The 18,036-nt window shown below is 44.8% G+C and overlaps 2 protein-coding genes across 2 annotated transcripts; one reads left to right on the top strand and one right to left on the bottom strand.

Annotated features, from left to right (window-relative positions):
* On the top strand, positions 1 to 4,575 carry PDCD2 (programmed cell death 2). The gene is made up of 6 exons (XM_059467401.1): positions 1 to 316; positions 394 to 645; positions 1,011 to 1,187; positions 2,213 to 2,328; positions 3,511 to 3,627; positions 4,149 to 4,575. The coding sequence occupies exons 1-6, from the start codon at positions 16 to 18 to the stop codon at positions 4,311 to 4,313; spliced, it is 1,128 nt and encodes a 375-aa protein (XP_059323384.1). The 5' UTR covers positions 1 to 15; the 3' UTR covers positions 4,314 to 4,575.
* A 1,852-nt stretch (positions 4,576 to 6,427) lies between these two features.
* On the bottom strand, positions 6,428 to 16,237 carry TBP (TATA-box binding protein). Its single transcript, XM_059467402.1, has 8 exons — positions 16,172 to 16,237; positions 14,332 to 14,568; positions 13,342 to 13,673; positions 12,187 to 12,274; positions 10,101 to 10,192; positions 8,765 to 8,932; positions 8,366 to 8,460; positions 6,428 to 7,148 (listed from the first exon to the last, which is right to left on the bottom strand). Exons 2-8 carry the CDS (start codon positions 14,383 to 14,385, stop codon positions 7,069 to 7,071), a joined length of 909 nt encoding a protein of 302 aa, XP_059323385.1. The 5' UTR covers positions 14,386 to 14,568; positions 16,172 to 16,237; the 3' UTR covers positions 6,428 to 7,068.
* Positions 16,238 to 18,036: the final 1,799 nt, after the last annotated feature.

Here is an 18,036-nt window from a genome sequence, read left to right as displayed (position 1 = left end):
CGGACGGGAAGCGGCATGGCTCCCGGCGTGGAGCTGGGTTTCGCGGCGGCGGCGGAGGGCCCGGGCGGTGCCTGGCGGCTGCACAGCACCTACTTCCCCAGCAAGGTCGGGGGGCGGCCGGCGTGGCTGGGCGAGGCCGGGCTGCCGGGCCCCGCCGCTCTGCGCTGCGGCCGCTGCCAGCAGCCCTGCGCCTTCCTGCTCCAGCTGTACGCGCCGCTGCCCGGCCGCGCCGACGCCTTCCACCGCACCCTCTTCGTGTTCGCCTGCCGCGGCGCCTCCTGCTACGGCCTGGCGGGCCCGGGCGGGCCCTTCCGCGGTGAGGCGCGGGCGCGCGGGGAGGGACGGGGCGAGGGCCCCGGCCGCCGCCCCGCTGACCGGCGCGTCTCCCCGCAGTGTTCCGGAGCCAGCTGCCGCGGCGGAACGACACGTACCCCGAGGAGCCGCCCCCCGAGGAGCCGCCCCCGGGCCCGGCCCCCGCGCCCCCGCGGCGCCTGGGCAGCGGCGCCGCGCTGTGCCGCGTCTGCGGCTGCCTCGGGCCGCGCTGCTGCGGGCGCTGCCGCCGCGCCGCCTACTGCGGGCCCGAGCACCAGGCGCTGGACTGGCGGCGCGGGCACCGCCGCTCCTGCGGGCAGCACGCCGCCGTAGGTGGGTCCGCACACACCGCCATCGGGGGCCTCTGCAACGGGAACTGACACCCGTGCCAGCCGTGGTTAATACTGCCCCGAGCTGCCGAGCCGCAGCTCCCGAGCTCTTAAATGCTGCTGCTAGCACTGTTTGGTCTGCCTTCCACGCCACTTGGATTTACAGAGGTTCAAAGCAACAGGACGCCTGTTGCAGTTTTCTACTGTCCTTAACATAACAGTGTTTCTTACCTTCAGGTCAGGTCTAGCAGTGATGTAAATCTTGCTCACGCAATGCTTCGGCTATGCAATTTGCTGTGTAGCTTTTGGGGAGAAGGACGTGAAATACGAGATGATGTTGTGAAGTGGTGTCTGTCTTCTGTTTTCTAGATGACTTGGCAAATGCAATTCCAGAGCATAACGAATTCCTTTTTCCGGAATATGAAATTTTGATAGAACCTGAGGAACCAGAATTTCCTGCTGACACCACTGATGATGAACAAGGAGCTGAAGATACATCAAAGGATGCAAAAGAACAAGAGGAACTTGGAGCTGCAGGCACTTCAGGTCAGAAATAACATGCTGCCTGTAATTCTTCCTGGTTATGCCTGTCACATCTTTAAAATATCAAACACTGTGATTTTTAAGTGTTCCTTGTAAACTTCTGGTGAAAAAAGGCTAAATGTGCAGTCATTTACAATGCTAGTTTGTTGTAGACATCCCATAATGTAAGTTGCTTTTCTGGGAGAGACTTACTAAGCTCTGACCCCAGGAGCTGTTGAAGCAGCTGTTGCTGCAGATAGCTCGGAGTTACACTGTGTCCCTGTGTGCTTCCAATAGGTCAGGAACATCTCAAGTGAGGACTGGACTGAGCACCTTGCTGCTGGATGCTGCTGAAATCAGCACATTGTTAGATTGTCTTGGCTTGACTTAGTACAATTTGTCTTACTTTATGGAAAATAAAATTTTCTTCTCTATGCTTGCAGAGAACTGGTTTGAGGATATTTTAACTCTTGAGGTGCAGTTGAAGTGCAGGCTCCTTCCTCCCTGCTCCTCCTAAATTCACAGTGGGTTTGCTGCAACCACAGTGTCTTTGAAGACACCCAGGGTGGAGAGTTTGTGGTGGTGCCAGGGAAGGATGCTGGGTTCCTGGTGGTCCCTTGCTGTGGTCCAAAGCTGTCTCAAGAGTGTTTAGTGGCCCTGGTTGATGTGGCTGTTGGAGTGTAACAGATACACTCTTCAGTGCTAAAAACTGAAGCCTGGCACATGAGCAGCATGCAGGCCTTTTTCAAATGTGGTGTCCTGAAAGTTCTGTAGTCTCAGTGATATCTGCTGGGAGCCATAAACTTCAGCAGATTAACTCCTTCCCTTTCCAGTATTCAATACTAGCATCTATGTTTAAAATGCAGCTAAAACTAGTAAACAGACCTGTGTGTGACCAAATCTTAACGTGCCATGAAAATAAAAAAAATCTTAGATTTATGCCAGGAATCACTTATGAAGCAAAATAAATTTACACGTGCTAATACTGTTTTTAATTTTTAGTGTCTTGTATGAGCCTGTAAGTTTTACTGTTCTTTTTTCTTGCTTAGATCAAGCATTTCAGTCCTTAGATGAAGAGGCATTGGAAGCAATGGCAAAACACGAGACTGCAGAAGAAAAGATCTTCCAGATGTTTAAAAAACGAGTAGCTGCTGAGCCAGAGCAGGTCAGAAGATGGCGCAGCCTTTGAAAGTAGTGGTTCTGACACAGCATCCTGCTGCACATGCAGTCTTTTGTACTAGTTAGAAACAGGGATGCCTCCTCATCCTCTACACACCTAACCTACACCCTCTCATCTTCCTTATGTGCTGAACTTAATTTGTGCCCAAGTAAGAGTTTGGCACCTGCTCAGCCACCTTAAACAGCTGCTGGTCAGGATCAGGTGGCACAAGGGTGCTGAATCTCCCCCAGTGTGGAAGGAGCCACCATCCTGAGACATGGTTCAAACCAAAGGACATGGGGAACCACTGCACTGTTCCCCAGCCTGCAGCCTTGCTAGAACAAAAACTGCAGAGAAGAGCTCTGTCAGTGTCACCAGCTGCATTGGGGGGTGGCTTGGCTCTTTTAAAGGTTGAAGGATGGCTTTAAAATTTCTGCTATTTAAAACAGAAATCTTTCCCCCATGCTATTTCTTACTGCAAAAGGCTAAAAAGCTACATTGTCAAACAAAACCATGGTCCCTGGTTTCATTCAGAGAAGATACAGTCCTTAATCCATCAAAGTGGTGAAGAAGAAATTCTCTCCATGTTTTGCCTGGTAGCTGAGGGGTTAAGGTGCACACTCAGAAAGTAGGAGACTTTGAGTCTGTTCCCTTCTCTGCCTTAGGTATGTGCCTCACCCTCTCTGACCATCTCTACTGACTGATCTGTCCCAGTGTCCTTTTGCTGATCATGTGTGATTTGCTAATAACTGAAAAACAAAGGATATGAAAATACCTTCTGGAACATTAGGCTAGTCTGCTTGTATTTAGCTGCAGAACTGCAGACAGAAAGATCTGAATGGCATTCCTAACAGTGTGCAGGTCTGTGTGCTAATTTTCCAGCTGCTCTTCTCAAGACTGTAACATACACAACCTTGCATTTCTGAATCCCTTGGTTAGAAAATTACCAATGATCCCCTGGATCACTGAAAAAATATGGTATGAATACTTGCATGATTCACATAGTTAAGAAAACTTATATAAGCAACCTGTCTTATTTAGAATGCTGCATTTGCAAATTATATTTTGCCATGGTTGTTAAAGAACTGACCTTTTTCTGCTCTATCTACAGCTTTGTGTCACTAAACACCTATTTTATAGCAAGATGAAAGGATAGTCACAAGAACTTAAATTTCTGCTGTGTTTCAGATTATTAGATACTGCAGAGGAGGAGAAGGTCCACTCTGGGTGTCAGGTGAAAATAGGCCTGAAGAAAAAGATATCCCAAATTGTGTGTGTGGTGCCAAAAGGATATTTGAATTCCAGGTATGTAAGCTCATTTAAAAATAATACAGGTAATCTTATTTCGGACTCAGGATCTAATTGTTGGCTTGTAAATTGAGCAAGAAGGTTGAAGTTGCAACAAACTAACTACACTAAATGATTGTACAGAGCCTTTATTTACTCTTATAAGAAGTGCTCTTTCAATTCATTGTGTGCATTATAAGTAAGTTTGGCTGGAAGCATTCAGCTGCAGAACTTTGAATTCTATAGGTATATGTATGATGAACACACTTATGTCATGGACAGGCAGAAAACATAGTTACTAATGGAATTTCAAATGGTGGGAGGCTCACAAATCAGGGAAGTCTTATAAGGCCAAATAAAACTTACCTAGAACTCCAAATTTGGTTTATTTGAGCTGCCATATACATAGTAGCTTCAGTTGGGATTTTGGTGTAAGAGAATATAAATTCTTATACCAAATACAGGACTGTTCTTCAGGAGAAATGGGGAGAGGGGAGAAGTCTGTGGCCTGCCTCTAAACCTTTTGGTTTTCCTTGAAGATTATGCCACAGCTCCTGAATCACCTTCAGGTTGACAGCCTTGGAGAGAGCATTGACTGGGGAACACTGGTGGTGTACACTTGTGCTGACAGCTGCGGCGGGGAGAGTGAATACCTGGAAGAGTTCATTTGGAAACAAGACTACTCCATGGGCTGTACTTTATGAAGTTGAGTTATCCAAATGGAATACTTGATTTGTTTCACTGCATCTCTGCACTGTGCAAACAGGTAGTTGAAGTCACCAATAACAGTGCATCTTGAAACAGTGATAGAACTGCTGTAACTAGACCTTGACAGCCTCTCTTGTGCTCCAGAGGAGCTTTTACTTCAACCTGGTAATGAAGCCAGATGTATTTGTTCAGAAAGCTTTATTTCAAATCTCATTTCTGGAAGTTTATTAAAGATGAAAAACTTTTGGATTGGTGAAATTATCTTTTATTGGTAATGGAACTTCAAAAACTTAAAAGATTGTAGTCTGTCAGGATTTTCATCAGGCTACTCAAAAATTCACATTCATTCAAAGAAAAGCAGACTCCTGTAAACCCACTCCAGTGTTTATGTTGAAGAGCTGTACAGGAGTCAGCTAAAATAAAGCTATATAACCTTTTGCTGTGCAATTTAAACCTACTTCCCTTTCTCAGCAGGTGCATAAACCCAAATTGGGAGTTTGTCCCATGTTCTGACTGAGTGGTTGAGGTAAAATGCACAAAAATTAAGTGTTTTATCTGACTTTAAACTATTAGCCCCATGCAGTAGTTTAACTCAGATACCTGGTGCAGAAGCAGTTTAAACAAAGTCAGCCCTAGCAGAACACATTTGTCTGTTACACACTGCCTGTAGCAGCAGATTTTCAGGCTGAATTCTACCTGCAGTCTGCCATCATTGGTGAAGTTTAAAAATAAGTGTCCTCTGCAGGGATTCTCCCACTGTATGACTGCAAATAGCTGAGGCAAGAGAATAGTGAAACCATAATGCTGAACTTTACTGTGGTCGTTGCTGAACTAATCCTATGGCTATGGCAGTATCTCCAGAAAAGGCTTTTTTGTGTGTTTCCCTGCAGAATTGACTTCAGTTACATATTCCCTTCCCCTGCTCCAACCATTCATGGCTGCTTACCTGTGACTCTGTGGGGCCCACTGTGGGGTTTTTGAAATCATTTAGGCATTGAAAGTACTCAAATAAGCAGGCAGAGAATGCTGTACCTGGAAGTGGTTTTGTTATCACAGGACTTAATTTCTAGCAGGGTAGTTGGAAGCCCTGCTCTGTGTTGTGAAAGTGCAAACTGTCTCAAGTCACTGTAGTACAGCTCGACTGATTGTGCTGAAAACTGTCCTATGGTTTCTTGGGGCTTCAAGCTTTCTGAAGAGTTGAAGAGTTTTGCACATAAGTTGGTAATAGTTCAGGTCCTGCAAAAGCATGGACAGCCACACAATTATAGCCCAGAGCTCTCAGGAGCATTCCTGAGCTCACAGCAGCATTCCTGAGCTCACAGCACAGAGTGGCACAGCACTGAAGGCAACACAGTGCTTGAGCATATCCTGCACAGCTGCATTAATAACAGCATCTTTCTGGTAAGAGCCATGAAAGCAGTCATCAGAACACCTGGAGAGACATTGGTGTAGAGAGAAGACTGAAGATTAAGGTCACTCAGGATGTGCAAATGGAGTAGTATCAAAGCCAGCCAAAACTTAATTTTGTCTGGAATGAAACACCAACTTAGAAATGAGACCATTGCTTACATTTGGGTTACTTTCAGATAAAAGCTGTTTGAAATAACGTGTAAGTCATAGAGAGGTTATTATTCCTAGAAATTTCCTGAAGGGAAAAAAAAGTTTATTTTTAGCTCTGAGCCTATTAGGCTTCAAGCATCGTTCAGAAGGAAGATTATGTATGTGCTGACTCCAGTTGGAAGGGCTTTGACATTTTACAGGAACACTAATATAGTGAGGCTCTCACAGCTGGTAAAATACAAAGGTAGTAATTTAAAGAAATTCTAGAAGCTGAGCAGGGATCTATTGTTTTAGTCAAGTGCAGCTATTTAAGACTTGCCTGTATCCCATCTGTTGAACATAAGGCAACACATACTCAAACACAAGCTTCTTTAACCAGTTGTCTCTTTTGCTTTAACATGTTGGAAATATTCAAGGTAGACATTGCCAGGGGTGTGACTGCTGGTAAGCAAGCCAGAGCACTGCTAAGATTCTCTCAAAACAACATGTCACTTATAGCAGTGCATCTGCTATTAAAAAATCTATTAAATAAAACAAGTAATTCAATGTATTTCATTCTACCAGCTGGGTAATTTTAAAATTTATTAAGACAGTTCCCATAGTTGTATAAACAGGGTTTATTGTACACGTGGAGTTGAAGAAGGAAAGAGAAGAAAGGTATATATTATATATATATGTACAGTGAGCCATTTTAATTAATAAATTTATCCTATCTTGCTTAATACTGGAAAGAGGGAATGTGTCTGGCACCAAAGAAATTTAAAATTGAAAAAATTTAAAAGCTAAAGTTCTGAAAATTATAAAAACCATGGTCTTACGGAAGGAACTTAAAACATATATACATGGCAATTAAAGTGGTTTATACACTGAGTGACAGTTGCATTTGTCTTTAAACCAACTTACAGATTTTTCTATTAATAGAACTGGCATTAAAACTATTTAAAAGCTAGAATATAAATAAAAGTTGGAGGGGCTGCTCCAGCAACAGCCCAGTAAAGCAACTCACAGTAACTCAGTAGACATATTCAAGAAAACAGTTCCCCTTGAGCATCAGGGAAGTAGGCACTAACTGGGAAATAGTCCGAGTCCTGATGTTGCAGTTGCACTGGAAGTCCATTTCTTGTTACTGCTGTGCCATACACAATACCTTTTAAAATATACCCCTGATTTCTCTGAAATGTGTAGAAACTGTTACGTTGTCTTTCTGAATCCCTTTAAAATAGGATAGATGTTTTCAAATGCTTCATAGATTTCTGCTCGTACTTTAGCACCTGGAAAAAGAGAAGGGATTCAATTAGTTTTGTACCTTTTGCCAAATACTTAATTTTAGCTTTTAGAATGTGTATGTGAATGCAACTCTATATAAAACCTACATGTATCCATAAATCCCCATTTTTACAATCCTTTTTAACACATTTCATAGAGAGCTTACATTACCAGCCTTCTCTGTTTAATCTGACAGCTGCTAAAAATTTCACTAGCATCTCTGCCACGATGCTATGTTGCAAATGGAATTTTCATATACGTGATTTCCACAAGAGACCCAACAACAAAGCACAGCCCTGTAGGATGTTTGTGCAGAAAGGCCTAACTGGTGCAGCTTGTTTTGAGAGTGTGAGTATCAGGGGGAGGAAGGTCTGGCAGTGGAGACCACTGCAGAGAACTGCATTTCCCCACACTGCAGGGATGTGATCCTTCTTTCGTCTGTGGGTCTTGCGGGTTTCTTCTTCCTAGTAAGACACAGCATGAGAAAAAATGGAGGGAGTAGGTTGAGCACCTGAGGTTGAGGATGTCCTAGAGCTCAAGTATCTCCCCTTCTTTGGCTGCTGTATCATGGATCATGGTAGCAGCCTGCAACCAAGCTGCCAAAGAAAAGCTAGCTCAAAGTCACATGCTCAGCCACAGAAACATTCTTTCAGATTTTGCCAGGAAGATCTTACATTCTTACAGCTTTTTGGGCACCTGCACACCTGACTAGGGTTCATGATGATTGCTCCTTTGATCTAGCCAAATGTGCTGTTGCTTTCTGCATTCCCATCTGTTAAGGAACATGGCGCAGGTATCTGTGTGTGCAGTGGCAGTGCTGAGCTGCAGGTTGAGCTCTGGGTGAAGCACACCCAGGCAAGAGGCCTGAACTGCTGAATCTTTGCATAACAAAGCCTGGTGCTGAGCCCTCAAGAAAACCTGGTCTGACTCTGTGAGTGGAGTGTGTGGGAGTCAAGCAGGACACCTGCTGGATTTGCTGAAGCTGCCCACTCCAAACAGGCTCTGGTCCTGCTGCAGCTGGTGTGGCTCTGACTGCCAGGGTGGCTGCTGGATGGCTGCACAGGGAAGTTGCCTTAACATTCCATCCATGGAATACTCTATTAAATCTCCTTTCTCAGTACTGTCATCTCTGAAGGAAAAGTACCTGGCAGCTTACGTACCCCTGTTCTCTGTCATACAGTCTAAATCTCACCTCTTGGAGTAAGATACTGTCTTCACTTACCAGTTAAAACCACTTTTCCAGAAACAAAAATAAGCAGAACAATTCTTGGCTTAATCATTCTGTAGATTAAGCCAGGAAACAATTCCGGCTCGTAGCTGAAAGAAAGAGAGAGTATTTAAATGTGCTTGCAGACCCATGTTCCACCCCATCTTCTGGGCCCAGTCCAGACTGGCAGAGCAGATGTAGACTTCCCTGAAACTTGGGGAGGGTAGCAACGTGAACCTGTCAAAACCAAATTTTGACAGGTTCACATTGGGCAGCCTCAGTTACACCTGAGGCAGTGCAGAGATGGGAACAAATATGCAGGTTTCCCTGTGGTGCAAGGGAATAATCTAAACAGATGTCACCTTCTAAGATAGTATGCAACAAGAATGAAACATAAGCAAGCCTTTTTTTTACCTGCTGAACTGCTGGTGTGTGAGTACCAATCCTTCCAGTCTGATGGGAAATTTTACGTCACAGCTGCCCACCATATTCTGAATTTTAAAATCCAAAAATTTTGCAGGAAAACCCAGTTTCTGAACAACTCTTGCATACTTCCTTGCAGCCAGTCTGGATTGCTCCTCACTGAAGTGAGAAAAGGATATCTGTATTACCTGCTCAGATAAGTATTACTTCAAGCAAACAGCATTAAACCACAAATACCTAACTGGGGAAAAAAGTCTGTGAGGAGGGAGAGGGGAGTTCACAGGCAAAATTTTTACATCCAAAATTAACAACTAGCACTGACTGATTTTCATGCTAATTTTGGTAATAGGCTCCTGGACACCATTAGTGTTGCACTCACTGTTCATGACACAAACCAGTAAATTATAAATCCATACCTTTTACATTTTTAAAATAATGATCAGAGTCCCTCTAATGGGACTGTTACTTAAGATTAAGCACCTAAGACTAGATTGTTACCTAAGATTTGACTGTAGAACAACTTTGAACTACTACTGCTAGAAAATACGGATTTCTATAAAAATCTGTCAACTGGCAAAATCTTCTGTTTGATTCAGCCCAGGCATTCAAACATGGGTTTAATACAACTGCACAGCCTTACCCACTGTTGCAGAATTCAGTTTGCTTCAGGTCTGTAAACAGTGGAGAATCTGTTGCCCATGCGGAGTAAGACAACTTGAATTTCAAGTGTCACTAGGCAGAGAAAATGTTCACCTGTACAGATCTATTCATTCATCTCTGCTCATTAGTTTATTCCTTCTGGATTCCTAGCAGACTTCTTTGGAGCAGAATTTCCCTCCTGCCCACCAGAGTTAAGCTTATGTTTAGCTTTCAATTCTCGTCCTTCAATGGTCACATTAAGAACAGATCAGACTACAGGAACTAGAGATTTGGAGCTCTTGTCCTGTGATGAATGAAGCTATTCAAATATAAAATTCTTCTCTCACCATCCTTACAATTCAAGCAGTTCCAATGCATAGTTGCTGATTTTTTTAATTATTAGAAAAAGTAAGTAACTGCAAGGCCAAAAAATTAATATAATAACCTCTGCAAACCAGTTTATGAGACTGAATGAAAGTGCTTCACAACTAGAACTACCATTTCCCCACAAATTAGGAAGTCTCTTCAATCATAAAGAGGCATTTTCTGTAGAAATGTGTATAATCTGAGGTAACTGTGAAGCAACATTAGTTGTACCTGTACAACTTTGATGTGTCTATATAAACAAGCATCATGGTACAAAAGAAAAGACAGCCTGAGTTAGTTTGCTCATAATGCCTAAACATACCTTTTTGCTCCTGTGCACACCATTTTTCCAGAGCTGAATATCAATGCAGTAGTACGTGGTTCTCTTATTCTCATAATAACAGCAGCAAAACGCTGAAGTGTGAGCATTGAGACTGTTAGTGACATACTGCTGTCATCATTATATTAAAACCAAATCTGCATCATCTAAGTTACACTGCAGTGCAAGGAAAACTAAGGTCAAACATACTTACAGATCACTCAAAGTTTACTTGAAATGCTTAAACTATAAGTACCTTCAAGCACATACTCAGAAAGGTAGAGCCAGGCAGGAAGGATATTTACCACTATAAACATTCCTGTTTATCTCTCATTACTATATATATATATATATAAACCTATGTATGTAACATATAAATAACACTAACATTTGCATCAGAGCAATAGAAACAATTTTTAAAAATTCCTCCATGTGTTGGAATTTTATCTTATAAGTAGGATGGAAGATATCCAAAAAAATGGATTACAGTGTTACAATACCAGTAAACAGAACAGCTGGAGATCAAAGTCCTGTGTAAACAGAAGTCACCTCAGCTACCACTGTGGGACACAGCAGCCTCATTAGCTCCAGCTTTTCATTCTCAGTAAGCATTTTCTAAATATTCTTAAATTCTTTGAAGCAAGAGATACTGGAAACTGAGGTGGGCACACACACACACACACACACACACACACACACACACACACACACACACAAACTCCTGTTTGTTAAATATAACTTGGAACAGCTCACCCTGCAGTCCCATGAATTGTTCTGCTGACACAACCAAGGCGGTAGCGTGGGTTACCCAACAGCACATTTGTCAAAATATGACTTAAATAATACAGCCAAGCAACATCTTTCTTTGATAGATGAATCTACTGACTAAATGTCAGGAGTGTGTTACATAACCCTTCTATCCCTCTGCCATGGAAAACAGTGTTTGATATTGATTATTCTAGCCTACAAATTTTACACAGCCACCTACCCCCTACATTAGGAGTTAGCAAGGCATGCTCACATTTTTGCTGCGCTCATACCTTACTCACAATTATGTAACAGCATCACTGGTATAAACTTACAGTAAGAGTCATTTATCAAATATGCCTGCATGTGTGCTTTAACCTTTAAGAGCAGAGTTCAGGTCAACTGCAGCAAAATACTAAATGCTAAAACAAGAAAAACACACACACCCCAGGAAAACTGAAGCCTTCCCAAGACAAGCCAATTCAACTATGCAACATCTAAACTTTTATTAGTGTCCAGCCACTGTTGTTGCAAAGATAACATTTTCAAGAGGAGCCACCCAAAAGAAACATGAAGCAACATTATTTTTTTGACTTAATGCTCCAGGTCCTTTGCTGTTGTTCAGATTTCCCAAGCTAAAAAGATGCTTCTTATTTAGAACCCTACTACTATTAAGAAGCAGCAGGCAACTTTGAAGTCAATATGTTAAAAAAATCATTTTAATTGGTTTGGTTTTGATCCATTTTAATGTTCCACCAAGTTAGCCATCAGAAGCAATGAGATGGCAGAAGTACTGGAGAAGAACATGAGAGAACATGAGAGAACAGAGGGAAGTGAGACTATGAAAAATAAGTGAATGCCCTGTGACTGTAAGAATTCCAGAGGAGCAGCTAGATGGAGGAAACCACAGCTCTGGCAGAAGTCCAGGACTTTAACACTTCTTTCCTTTCTCCTTGTTGGGAGATAGGGAAAAAGATTTCATCATCAGACATTTCACAGCAATAAGCAAAAGGAGCTCACTGAGCACTACAAACAAATATGCCCATATGAACAGCAGCAGAGGCCACCTCCACCACAAAAAGCTTGGCCAGTGTACTACACTCTTGATTAGGTTTTTTCTAAATCTAACAACTTACAACCTGGTGCACATCACAGCTACTTCAGCATAAAAATGCTTTTTACTAATTTGAATGTCCTAAGTTTATTAAGATTACCCTTTTAACCACAGTGTAAAACTGCAAATATAGCAGGTAGGTTTTTCAGTCTATTGCAGCAGCCTGCAGCCACAACCTGTGCCTTTATTTATCTGTTATAGGATGAACTCTTAATACATTTCTCTTACCTTAGGATTATATTCAGCATTTCGGGCACGAAGTGCAATAGTTTTCAGGTCAAGTTTGCAACCAAGATTCACTGTGGACACAATATTCCTAAAGACAGATCAGAGAAATATATTTAAAAAAAAAAATAAGGAATTAATGTGTCTTCCTCATTTTTAACCAAGCCTAATCAATTTTTTTAAATTACTTTGTTTCTCCAAGCAAGTTTGAATGACATCTTTCCTAACACGAGCACTGAGCAGTGTTTTGGCTCAGGAATGTCCTTTTGTAGGGCAGAAGCTCCTAAGGCATAATTGCTGATTCCTCCTACCTCTCAGCTATTATATAAAGTGTCCCATGAGAAGAACCTCTATTTCAGTTTGGGAGGAAAAATTACTGATGCTGAGAGCCCTCATCACAATTGTGGAAGCTGCTGGAAACAGGAGAAAATGAGACAGTACCATCTGAAATTTTCCTTGGTATGTCCTTCAAGGAAGAGGGTGCAAAACTAAGTGGGAATGACCCAGGAGGTAAATGCATTGCCAGGAGATGGGATAGCAGGTCTCTAGATAGTTTAAAAAAGTTACTAGATAAACAATTTTGTTTTCTGGGAAAACCCTGAAATATAAAGGTCCTCAGTGAGGGAAAAAAAAGTCAGAAAAATATGAGAAACTACTCTTTCAATTCATGGTATCAACCATTTCTCCTTGTCCCAGCCAAAAATTTCTGAAGTAGTCTCTTTAAAACTGAAGTTCACTGAAAATGCTTCCAGACCTAGTTCTAGGGTTCTTCCAACTAGTTCTAGGATTTTTTACCTTCTCACAAACTCAGAGTTAGGCAAGCATTGGGAAAGGAAACATCTTGAACTCCTAAACTGCAAGGAGTTAAAAATTATGACGGTGTTAAATGAAGACATATAACCCTCCACTGGTATGCTCCCAAGATGTACCGTTGACAAATCACTAAGAAACTGTTTATATTACTAAGTGGTTTAGTAATGAAGCTAAGCTAAAAATAAAGTAAAAATTACTCATATTGCTACAGGAGACTCATAAATTCTCAGGACCTCCCTTCCCACCAAAATGCAGTACCTAATTCCTGATGTGACTTTGGCCCTAAGTCTTTCTTTAAAGGGCTATCTGAGACAGGACATGATGCACTGACACAGGGGCACTCACTGTAGTTGTGGCACTATGCCAGAGCTCTCTGACGCCGGTGTCGCAGGAGTTATTGGAGTCATTGGAGTCATTGGAGAGGAGTACAGAGGTGTGGTTCCTGGTAAGGGGGCTGTGGTAAGAGTCTGTGAATGGAAGAGCTGGGGGGTTTGACCAGATGTTCCCTGTGTGGCTTGCTGTGACGTGGATTGCTGTGCTGCTTGCTGCTGCTGCTGCTGCCGCTGCTGCTCCTCCAGGATGGACAGACTGTTGGTGCTCTGGACAGGCTGCGGTGTCAGTCCTGTGCCATATGGCATCATCGGGCTGAAAATTGGAATTCCCGGAGTCATTGCACCCTGCACAAGAAAACATGACATGAAAACCACAGATCATGATGACTCCATTTTGTTTTTAAGAGACAAAGTTTTTGGGAGGAGTCAAAAATAAATCTGTTAGCTGAGTTGCTCATATCAAACCCGAAGCATATAGTACTAAATAATTAAAATCAGCAAATCCTTGGAAATGCAGATGTTCTACAGAATAAAGTACTACCCAAAGGAATTTAGGGAACATGACATACTTCTCACACTACCTTGCAAGCATGTCTCATCTTTGACCCACAATTTAACTTGAAATTGTCTGAACACCAACTGTGCTCACTGTACTCACTGTCCAGTATTCATAGCCCAGTAACAATCCATTATGTGCACAGTTTAAGGAGCAACCACCAAAATTAAATTAATCTTTCCAAGTTGTCAGTCATGTTTCAACTTAAGAGGAATCCCATCAAGAAATCCCACATATATTCCACGTATGAGAAACCACATGTTTCTTATACTTCTGAATATAGACATCAATGGTTTCAAAATTCTGCTTTGTACTAGTATTATTCAATCCCTAGCAGAATTTTTCAGATCTGCAAACAAAAAAATGTGAAGCTAGATGCAAGAAAGAGAAAGCACTTTCATAAAGGAAATTCAGATCATAGTTACTTTTTAAATAATTTGTTTTTACCTGAGGGGAGGCTAAGCCTTGAGCGTAGGGTGGCAAACTGTTGTTCTGATCCATGATTCCAGTTATTTCTTTGGTGAGGCCAGAAGTATTTCCTTCAATTAATTTAAATAAACTTCAAATCCTAGAGGTTTTTTAACTGTTTAAAACATTCCAGCGAAGCAGCTTTTAAAGCCAAGCTGAAAGTGTTAGGAAAACATCAGCTTCAGAGAAATATGAGTCTACAACACCAACCAAAGCCTGGAAAGAAAAAAAGGAATATCCTGAGAATAATATCTAAACACAAACCCGAAAGCAAGCCTATCAGCTGCTGACTCAGATAAGAGACACCCACGTACAAATACATAAAAGAACATTCACGTGTACGCACACACGCATGCACAATCCATAAAAATAACCTTTTTCAGGCACACTCCACAGAAACTTTGCAGCATGATTCTGCTGAAGTCCCTGGCAGGTCACCTGACTTACATGGGCAGGCCTCTGTCCAACCAAACCCTCCTGCACAAACAGCTCAAGCTGCTGATGCTCCTTCTACTCCAAGCTTCCTTTAGCTGCAAAAGCACTGATTTTTTTAAAGAATTTAATTCCCTTGGCTACTAATTGACGTTGCTTGTAAGTCTCTTCCTGGCCATTTTAAGGCTTGGGCTTTCACAAATTACTTTTTTTCTTCTATGAGAAAAGCATTGCAGCTCAAATCACAGCTAGGGAAACCTCTTCCATCCAATTCCATAAAACAAAGCACTAACAGATTTCAAACTGTAATGATATGCATTTCATGAGGAAAAAAGAAATATGTGAAAACCAATTTCAAGTACACAAGTGAAACATGCAATGATTTTCTCTCATTTTTTAACTATACTTGTGTTGCTGTGTTATGGAAATAAACAACAGAAGTGGAGAATTTAAATGTTATGGTACCAATGATGCAAAATATTACCCATTAATTTCTAAGTTTCTTAATTATTGCTAAGAAATACTCAAGGTCATTATTAGGCCAGAGGTAGGCTACCTGAAAATCTGAAGACAGTCTATTCAGTCTCTCTTTTTTTTAAGATATGAGAGCTTAGAACTATAATAGTATTTACACTGTAGCTAGAAATGCCTGCTTTTTTCCACCCATGACCATAAGTCATTATCATCTTTACCTTCACCAAAGGTATCGAGCAGAGCACCCAGGTTTTACAACGTGGGTACATTAGAGGCCTAGACATAATCCTGGAAGAAACAAAGTCTACTCCTCGACAGCCCATCTATTTAGTAAGGAGGCTGGATACCAGGCATGCCAAAACCTGCACGCAGGGCACCGACTACGCAGAGCTCCTTCCTCTACCCACTTAACGCGGCTTGCTCGGATCTCCACTACAAACGCCCGGCGCCGTTTCGGTCCAGGGAACAGAGTCCAGCAGCCGGAGCCAGCCCGGAGGAGGCCCCGACCCACCCGAGGCCCCTTTCGGGCTCGCCCCCCGCCACACGGCAGCGCTCGGCGTGCGGCCACAGCCCGCCCGCGCCCCCGGCCCTGCTCGCTGCCCGCCCACAGCGGCCCCGGCCCCGCGCAGCCCCCGCCCGCCCTCGCAGGGTCCCGCCGCTGCCCGCGCCCATCCCGCGCCCGCCGCCCCCTGCCCGCGGCGGCGGAGAGAAAGGCGGCCGCCGCCTCCGCGCCACGGGAGTCCCTCCCCTCTCCCCCGGCCGCGGCTCAGGCCGCCCCGGAGTGCGGAGCGAGCCCGGCCCGCGCACCATCCCCGCCCTCCAGGCCCGGCCTGTCCCGCACCATCGCGCCCCAGCGGCCCGGCCGCGGGCAGGGGCGAGCGGCGGCCGCGGGGGAGCGGCGGGCACTCGGTACCTGGCGCTCGTTCCGCTCCCGCCGCGCTCCGCGCCCGCCGGAGCCCGGCCGCGCCCCGCCCCCGCGCCACCGGCGCGCCCGGCGCGTCACTTCCCGCCGCCAGCGGGACAGGAGCCTTCGCGGGGAGGAACCTTCGGACATCCAACAAGGGCAAGTGCTGGGTCCTGCACCTGCATCGGCGTGACCATATGCACCAGCACAGGCTGGGGCCGGCCCGCTGGGAGGCAGCTCTGTGGAGAAGGGCTCCTGGTGCAAACAGGCTGTCCATGAGCCAGCAGTGCCCTTGTGGCCAAGAAGGCCAGTGCTATCCTGGATGAATTAGGAAGAGCATTGCCAGCAGGTCAATCCTGCCCCTCTACTCAGCCCTGGTGAGGCACATCTGGAGTGCTGTGTCTTGTTCTGGGCTCCTCAGGGCAGGAGAGACATGGAGCTCCTGGAGCAGATGCAGCAGAGGACTACAGAGACAATTAAGGGTTTGGAGCATCCACTTATGAGGAAAGGCTGAGGGACCTGGGCCTGTTCAGCCTTGAGAAGGGATGACTGAAAGGGAGCCTCATAAATGTGAATAAATATCTAAAGGGTGGTTGTGAAGAGGATTCATCCAGGCTCATCTTGGTGGTGCCAAGCAATAGGACAAGAGGCAATGGGCAGATACTGATGCACACGAAGTTCCACCTGGATATGAGGAAGAACTTCTTTACTGTGCAGGTGATCGAGCACTGGAACAGATTGTCCTGAGAGGTTGTGGAGTCTCCCTCACTGGAGATGTTCAAGAACCATCTGGACACAACCCTCTGCCAGGTGCTCTAGGATGGCCCTGCTTGAGCAGAAAAGTTGCCCCAGATGACCCCCTGTGGTCCATTCCAGATCCTGTTAATCTGTGAGGGTCCCTGGCAGTGCACCAGCCCCTCACAGAAGCTGTGGTTCCTCACACTGAAGCTGTACAGAGTTCCACACTGTTGTGCTGCAGATCTCGCTGCTGTGTCTGCACAATGCCCATGGAGGCTGCAGCCTCCACGCCCGTGTTCCCGAGCAGGGTTCCGCCGCTGCAACACACTTCTCAGGAGCACCACGTGTCTCCTGTGTCTCACTGTACCCACCCTGGACTCCCCTAGTGCCTCTTCGAGCTTCTATCCCAGCCCTTCCCACTTGTTTCCACTTGTGCCACGGTGCCTGGCACCACACCCCGTGGCCCACCTCGAGGACCTGGTGAGACCCCATCTGGAGTACTGTGTCCAGCTCATGAAAGGCCTGGACCTGTTGGAACAAGTCCAGAGGAGCCACCAAGATGCTTAGAGGGATGAAGCACAAGGAAAGGCTGAGATAATTTTGATTATTCAGCCTAGATAAGAGAAGGCTTCAGGGTGACCTACTAGAAAGGTGGAGAGGGACTTTTCACAAGAGCGTATAGTGACAGGACGAGGAAGAATGGCTTCAAATTGAAAGAGAGATGGTTTAGATTGGATATTAGGAGGAAGTTCTTTGCTTGAAGGTGGTGTGATACTGGCACAGGTTGCCCCGGGAATTTGTGGGTGCCCCATCCCTGAAAGCGTTCAGTGCAGGATGGAGCTCTGAGCGCCTTGGTCCAGTGAAAGGTGTCCCTGCCCGTGACAGGACTAGATGATCTTTAAGGTCCCTTCCCACTCCAACCACCCGATGATTCTATGATTCCCGACTCTTGCTCTTCACGGCGGTTCCAAAGGCGCTCTCCCCTCCAGAGCAGGAGCCACGCTGCTGCCCAAACACGAGCAGTGTGTGATGGCCTCACGACTAAGCAGCCTGCGCGTTCCCACCAGCGAGCACGCAGGGCAGCGCCGGCACCGGCTCCTGTCCAGGCGCTGCCCCGGGCCCCAGGCACACTCCCT

The sequence above is a fragment of the Ammospiza nelsoni genome, chromosome 3 (genome assembly GCF_027579445.1).
Source record: "Ammospiza nelsoni isolate bAmmNel1 chromosome 3, bAmmNel1.pri, whole genome shotgun sequence".
In the NCBI taxonomy this organism is placed as follows: Eukaryota; Metazoa; Chordata; class Aves; order Passeriformes; family Passerellidae; genus Ammospiza; species Ammospiza nelsoni.
The sequence above is the reverse complement of the archived record's forward strand: the minus strand, read 5'-3'. Positions and strand labels throughout refer to the sequence as shown.

Excerpts from the sequence above, each read along its gene's own strand:
- PDCD2 (XM_059467401.1), top strand. The coding sequence starts at position 16 with ATGGCTCCCGGCGTGGAGCTGGGTTTCGCGGCGGCGGCGGAGGGCCCG. Across the intron at positions 646-1,010 it reads CGGGCAGCACGCCGCCGTAG|ATGACTTGGCAAATGCAATT; the intron begins GTGGGTCCGCAC and ends TCTGTTTTCTAG. Across the intron at positions 1,188-2,212 it reads TGGAGCTGCAGGCACTTCAG|ATCAAGCATTTCAGTCCTTA; the intron begins GTCAGAAATAAC and ends TTTCTTGCTTAG.
- TBP (XM_059467402.1), bottom strand. The coding sequence starts at position 14,385 with ATGGATCAGAACAACAGTTTGCCACCCTACGCTCAAGGCTTAGCCTCC. Across the intron at positions 13,674-14,331 it reads AAGGCTTAGCCTCCCCTCAG|GGTGCAATGACTCCGGGAAT; the intron begins GTAAAAACAAAT and ends TTTCTTGTGCAG. Across the intron at positions 7,149-8,365 it reads TGGAAAAGTGGTTTTAACTG|GTGCTAAAGTACGAGCAGAA; the intron begins GTAAGTGAAGAC and ends CTCTTTTTCCAG.